The sequence below is a fragment of the Meleagris gallopavo genome, chromosome Z (genome assembly GCF_000146605.3).
Source record: "Meleagris gallopavo isolate NT-WF06-2002-E0010 breed Aviagen turkey brand Nicholas breeding stock chromosome Z, Turkey_5.1, whole genome shotgun sequence".
Lineage (NCBI taxonomy): Eukaryota > Metazoa > Chordata > Aves > Galliformes > Phasianidae > Meleagris > Meleagris gallopavo.
This window is the reverse complement of record NC_015041.2, coordinates 42,485,407-42,492,208: the sequence shown is the minus strand read 5'-3', so window position 1 is coordinate 42,492,208 and position 6,802 is coordinate 42,485,407. Positions and strand designations below refer to the sequence as shown.

The window sequence follows — 6,802 nt, the reverse complement described above, 5'->3', positions numbered from 1 at the left end:
TGGTGTAGGGAACCTGCTTTGGCAGGGGGGTTGGTCTCAATGATCTCTAGAGGTCCCTTCCAACCCCTACTATTCTGTGATTTTGTGATTCTGTGAAACTCAGTGTATGAGAACTTTGTTCAAATGTTTCTGGAACTCCAGCAATTTGGGCTTGTGACCACTGTGAGAGACAATATTGAAATTCGCTGAAATCCAAAGATTACATCACCCAACTTCTCTTGGTCAACTGGGTGGGTAAATTTATCATAGAAGAGATTAAATTTCTTAAACCTCTTAGGAACCCATGATGGCTATGGCCAATGACTGCATTGTATTTCAAGAATCTCTCAGTAACTCATAGAATAATCTTCTCTACAATTTTACCAGGCACTGATGTGAGACTGACAAGCCTATTATTCCCTGGGTCTTTTTTCTTATCCTTCCTGAAAATTGGGATAACATTTGTCAGCCTCAGGTCAACTGGCACGTCTCCAGATTTCCAAGACCAGTGAAAAATAATTGAGCAAGGTCTTGTAATGATATCAGCCAGCTTTTTTAGTACGTTGAGATGAATCCCACTGGGCCCCATACACTTACGTGCACCCAGTTGGAGCAACAAATTCTGTACGAGTTTAGTGTTGGCAGGGAATTTACTGTTACCACAGTCACAGGCATTCTGAGGATCCCAAAGCTCATCACTGGTGTTAAAGGCAGACATAAAAAAGGCATTAAATATCTCTGCCTTATCTACTTCACTACAAAGGCAAACAGCATCTCTGCAGTTCTCACATGTTGCCTGACCTTGCTTCCAGCGGTCATACATTTTCTTTTCACACTTAAGTTCTAGAAGAACACCACTCAGACAAGCTGCCCTTCTGCCCCACATGCTTGATTTCTGAAATTTTGGAATTACCTATTCCTGTGCTCTTAAAAGGTGGTACATAAAAAGTGGTCAGCACTGAGGGACTCCAATACTTTCAAATGCAGAATCCCAGGAAATCCTGCTAACTAGTTCCCTCGGTCTCCCAAACCCCTGAATCCAGGATTGGAGTTTGGGTGGCAATTTTTCTGTCACCAAAGATTTTCAACTTGAATACTTCATGGTCACTATGTCCAAGAAGGCCATCAATTGCCACTTCACAAATAAAACCTTCTCTATTTAAAAGTAACAAATCTGAGAAGACTCTTAGTACCTGTACCAAGAAGTTACCACCAAGATGTTTAAGGAATCTCCTGGACCTGTTTGTATGCGCTGTGTGGTATTACTTACTAAAGTCCACCAAGTTGAAGTCACTCACAATGATCTAGAGGTATCCCCTAGTAATCAAAAATTCATCGATGTTCTCATCCTGGCTGGGCAGTCTCGCACAATTACATCCTCTTTATTTGCTTGTCCCTTCATCCTTACTCAGAGGCTTCCAACATTGTCATCAACAACTGCAAGCTCTGTACAGCTCAGCCCCTCCCTTGCGCATGGAGACCCACCCACCTCACCTGTATGACCCATCCTGGCTGAAGGGCCCAGAAACCTTGTCCACTATGACACAGCAGTCACAGGACTCTTCCCACCAGATTTCACTTATGTCAGTGGTGTTGTAGCTCCAGGACTAAGTCAAGGCTTCTAGATATTCTTTCTTTTCCTCGTGCTGTGCGTACTAGTGTAGAAACATTTCAAATGTGCTTCATTCTGCCCAGCACCTCCTGGAGCAGACTGAAGGTTGTCGCTAGCATGTAGTCCCTCAAATTTTGGTGTACCATCCCATAGCTTATGACGCTATGAGCTGCATTTTATCCCTTATCTCCTTCAAATCTAGTTCAAATGTCTATCAATCATCTCTACTAACTCCTGTGCAAAAACAGGAAAGATGCATCTCAGCGTGTGTTCAGCAGGCCTGGTATTGTGTGGATCATGTCAGTGACTCAGAGGCATGTAAAGACCAGCTGAGTCTGCCTGTTCCTTTCAAGATTGTTCTCTGCTGCTGCTGGGAAACACTACCCATACTCTTGATCTTTCAATAGCACAGAGGCCCTGAAGTTCCTTTTGATTGCTATTGGACATTTTTTTATTTGCTATTTCACTGCTGCTAACATGAAAAAAATATAAATGAATGATTATCAGAGGGCCATACTGGGCTAGTAAGTTTTGTAGTAACATCTCTTTAGGGGCCCTAGGGAGGCAGCAGACTTTCCTGTGGGTCAGGTCTGGTTGGTGTATCAGATCCTCCATTTGCTAGAAGGGAGACACCTGTCGCAACCATTCTCTTTTCTTGAAGGCTGTGATATTGGGGACTAGTTCCTAGATGATCATTCCAACATGGATGGATCTTAATACATTATCGTTTGTGTGTCCATTCAGTTCCACAGCCTCATGCCTGTTGCACGAGGACATGTGGGAGGACGATGTAGGCAGGCAGGGAATTTGCCTGCACTCCTGATCAGTAACATGCCTTCCTTCTCTGTCTCCAAGGTGACTTCCGTTTACCTGGTGGCAGAGGGTAAAGGGTCTCTCATCTCTTGTACTATGGTTGGAAGATGCACCTGTCTCAGGGACAACACAATTCCACCAGCCCACCTCCTTTTCTAGCTCCCTGACACTTTTCTCAGCCTGCCCAGCTCCTCCTGAAGAGCGATACCCAGGCTGATTATTTCTTCTGCCAGGGCACACCTGCCATGGATGCATCACTATTGCGGCCAGACACTGACAGAAAGCTCATCATGCTTTGCAGTCTGGGTGGTTGCACATTCCCTTGGAAGCTCTATCTATGCAACTGTGTCAGTTCCTGGGCTAGAGAAGCACTGGGATACAAAGGACATAACTTTCTGCCTGGTGGATATCATGACTGGAGCTCTGCCACTGGAAGTGATGCTGATTCCACTAAATACTCTCCTGCTGTACCTAGGAGCCTCATTACTCCTTGGACAGCCTTTTGCACATGCATGGGTGCACTGCTGCTCCTAGCCTTGCCCAGGACTTGCAAACTGCTCTCATGAGAACTAGCATACCCTGGCAGATTTAAATCCTAACAGATTAAAAACATAAATATAAAAGAAAAATATTTTGAATGTACTCAGTGCAAAAATGGGCAACTTGCTTAAAACAGGAAGAACTTGTAAGGCTTTTGCATGCTTCAGCTCCTAGACTGAGATTTATTTTATGGTGAAGTCCCATTGGATAGTCAGCACATTTCCCACCATTGAGAAAAGTCACACTGATGATCACAGATTTCAAGCCTGGAAAGTCAAGTCTGAACACCAGTGCAGTGCAGTTGTATTTGGAGGCAGAACAATGCAGCAACACCTCATGCGTACAGTATCCTATAGCAGATTATTCTACATAAAGCATGAGAACTCAAGGGAGTTGCTTGGGCCAAAGTAGTAGCACTGCATGTTGAGGCTGTGAGGTTGTCAAGCATCAGAGCTAATGGCACACCTAATGCCTGGTGTATTGAGTGGAACATGTGGTACGTGCCCAGCACTGTGCTGGACATGGGTTGAGAAAAAAGTGCCTGCAGCAGGAGCACTGCTCAACGGTTCCCATCCAAACCAAGCCCCAAGAAAGCTGATGAAGAACACAGAGAAATGAACCAAGGAATTAACATCAGTGCATGCAAGGTGTAGCAGGTTGCTCTGTCTCTTGGCAAAGCTAATAGTGAAGTTAATTCAATATGCAAAGGGCAGTTCTGGAGTGCTGCTGGCTTACCTCAAAGGGCCCCCAGAAAGGAATGCATAAAATAGAAAGTTAAAAAAATCCAAAACACTTTATATTTTAACTTCACAATGAAAATGTTTTATTACATATTAAAAAGCATTCATTTTACATCATGTAGTTTACCAGAAACATATTTTTCACAAGAACTTCTGTATTACTTGAACATTACTCAAAGTAGGTAATTTGTTTATCCCCTTTTGTGATCTCCTTTGGACTTCTCACGCATCCAGTTTACTAGTACATGAAGAGACGATATAAACCCTCAGCTGTAGCAGACCTATGATACAAACTCTCGTTGTAGCAGACCTATTTTTCCACATTTTCCTCTGCCTTCTTGTTGAATGCTTGTTTTTACTTTATGTGGGAAAAAAAATTTCTTCTTGTAGCTAGAAGTTTTTATTAGAGAATACCCAGAATGTTCCCTTTGAGCAAATATTTGTTCTTTAATTTTTGTTGTTCTAGGAAAACATTACACTTTACAAGGTGTTTCCAAGGACCAGGCCTTCTTGAACTGATTTTACCACTGAATGTGCACAGCAATCTGACGCAATTTCATTTACCAAAAAATAAATCACTACTAGCATTTGAATATTCCAAAGAATTTGAAGGATTGCTCAGGTAATCTCTCCTGAGTATGACCTGACATGGCATATCATTTTGCAGACACCTTGACAAAGGTCTTTCATTTGCTATTTCCTCATTTGAGGCACCAAGAAAGATCTATGAATTATCCATTAACATTCAAGGTGAAAGGGAAAAAAGAAAAAAGGTTTTAACACTCTTAGACAGCTGTTCATCAGCTGTTCAGAAATAGTAGACAGAACTGAGGCCAGTAATAGATAAGGAGGAAAAAAGCCTAACAGCTGCTTCTGAATTAGCTCTTGACATTGCTTGTTAAGTCTGGAATCAAAAGCTACAAGCAAGAGTGCTTCCAAATCTTGCCCCAGAATCTAAGGTAATCCTCTTTACAAAAAACGGTTCTTAAAGGATTAAATGAGGGACAGATACTGTGCAGTTAGGAAAGAAATATAATACAGGCAGGTTACAATAACCTGTTGTAGCATTTGCCATAAGAGGAGCAATCAATGGGCATTCTCCCCAGCACTGATTTATAAATGAGATAAGGAAAATTACAGTGCTTCTTGGATTAGTACAAACTGTCCCAGTGAGTACACCTATAGGTTCCTTGTCATGTTTTTCAAAACCCTGCTGATGTCAGCTTTGATGAATATAGAGTTCTACTGCAGAAAAATAAACTTGTAAGGAGCTGTGCTAACCACACTTCCACAACTTTTCACCAACACCCTTGTTCTTACTTCCTTGTATTCATGTTTAGTAATGCAAAATCTAAAACCTCAGGAATAGATCTATGGCAATATCCAGCAATTCTGTCACAGCCCACAAAGTACACTGTAAAGTAAGTAACGCTATTCAGTATGTCTCTCAAAAACAAGTATTACTGTCTTATATCACTATTCAAAGAATAGATTAATATTTGTAAAGATGAGGCTATTATGGCAGCAACAACCACAACCAAGTGCTACTTTAATCTTAGTTTTTCAATCATCACATTGCGCTTTCCACGAGCTTAACTAGTAGTTACTGGAAACAAGTAATTTTAAGAGTGCTTGGATTTGGTTCCTTGCATATTATCCCCATGCTCCAGCACTGTAAGATTGCACAACCACTAATACAGAATACACAAATCCACTTAACTTTCTGTGCTCGAAGACAAACTTCAGCACAAGAGAAAACTTTAAGGGACACGGAGTATTAACTAGAGAAATACATTTTAGAAGTTACAGTCTTTTTCCCTTTAAAATACTCTACGTAGCATAACCCACTGCAACAAGTGCAAACACCAGAAACATTCATTCTTAAATTTCTGCAATAATAATAGTTATGCTAACATCCATGTATTCAAAGATATTTTTCAACGAAACGCACAAGGTTGTTACTACCTTGTTCAGACTTCAAGACTCCAAGAGACAAAAATATTTTAATTATATCTGCATTAGGAAAGCAATTCCTCCCTGACATATATATAAAAATAAATCTATCTAGAAGAGAGCGAATGTGTGTGCAAGGAGGAGAAAGTAAAGGAGGTCTATTCAGTAGAACAATATTAAAAAAAAAAAAGAACCAGCTGCTCAGATGTTACAGATTCAACTTCTTAGAAACTCAGAATATCAAATGTTGACGTTAAAAGTTCATACATAATAAAGTTCATTCAGGACTTAAGACTTAAAATTGGTAACAGCATTTGTAAAAAAGCCCAAGCAACAGTAATCTAACAGCACTTCTGATGCCAGGAAAAAGGTTAATGTGGAATAAAACTGAGATATTTTTCCTCTGCATTTCCAGTAAGAGCAAATTGTACTGTTGTCATCACAAAATGTCTTCATATCTGACGTAAACAAAAGAAGAATTACAGTTACTCACTGGCAAATAGTTCAGTTATGTAGGACAGTCTATAAGCATAACTTAAGCAAGCTGCAACTGCACTGCAGTTGTAAGAATGCAAACACAAAGTGCCATATTATCTTTTCAGACAACTTTAACATAATACAAGCTTTAGACATTCTAGTTACCAGCAATATTACTCTGAAAACCGAAAAAGGGTGCACATTTTTAAATTTTCAAATTGAAAGCTAGAAACTATTGTAAATCTAATCAGTTGAAAAATTCTTGCGTCTTCTTTCCAAACTGAAACATACGATACACACGGTATTTTACATATCATTTTTTCACATTGTAACTAAGCACAATTAACATTTATTTTGGCAGAAGAATGTTCATCTCATACGCTAGCTGGGAGCTCCCGTAACGTTCTAAACAGAAGATGAAGAATCATCATCAGGTAGAAAGGAAGCAGTGGCAGCAGCTGCTTCAGGAAGCATGGGAGCAAGCACATGGCGACAAACAGGACAAGTTCCTGACTACAGAAAAAGAGAAGAAAGAACAGGTCATTTGCACAGCCTGAATTTGATTCTAGTGAAGAGCTGAAGTTTATGATTTACAATTTGATGACAAACTCAAATCAGATTGGACATCTGACTGAAGCTAAGAGATATATATCACCTCTGATTAAAACTTTTTTTTTTTTTTTTTTTT

The 6,802-nt window shown here is 40.2% G+C and overlaps 1 protein-coding gene across 3 annotated transcripts in view; it reads right to left on the bottom strand.

The window, feature by feature from the left end:
• Positions 1–3,743: 3,743 nt before the first annotated feature.
• PJA2 (praja ring finger ubiquitin ligase 2) overlaps positions 3,744–6,802 on the bottom strand; it is a 35,041-nt gene continuing 31,982 nt past the window's right edge. For all 3 annotated transcript variants that reach the window (XM_010725901.3, XM_010725902.3, XM_010725903.2), the window contains exon 9: positions 3,744–6,627. In XM_010725901.3, coding sequence (XP_010724203.1) covers positions 6,520–6,627 — 108 coding nt within the window. In that variant the 3' untranslated portion in view covers positions 3,744–6,519. The remainder of the gene's footprint in view (positions 6,628–6,802) is intronic.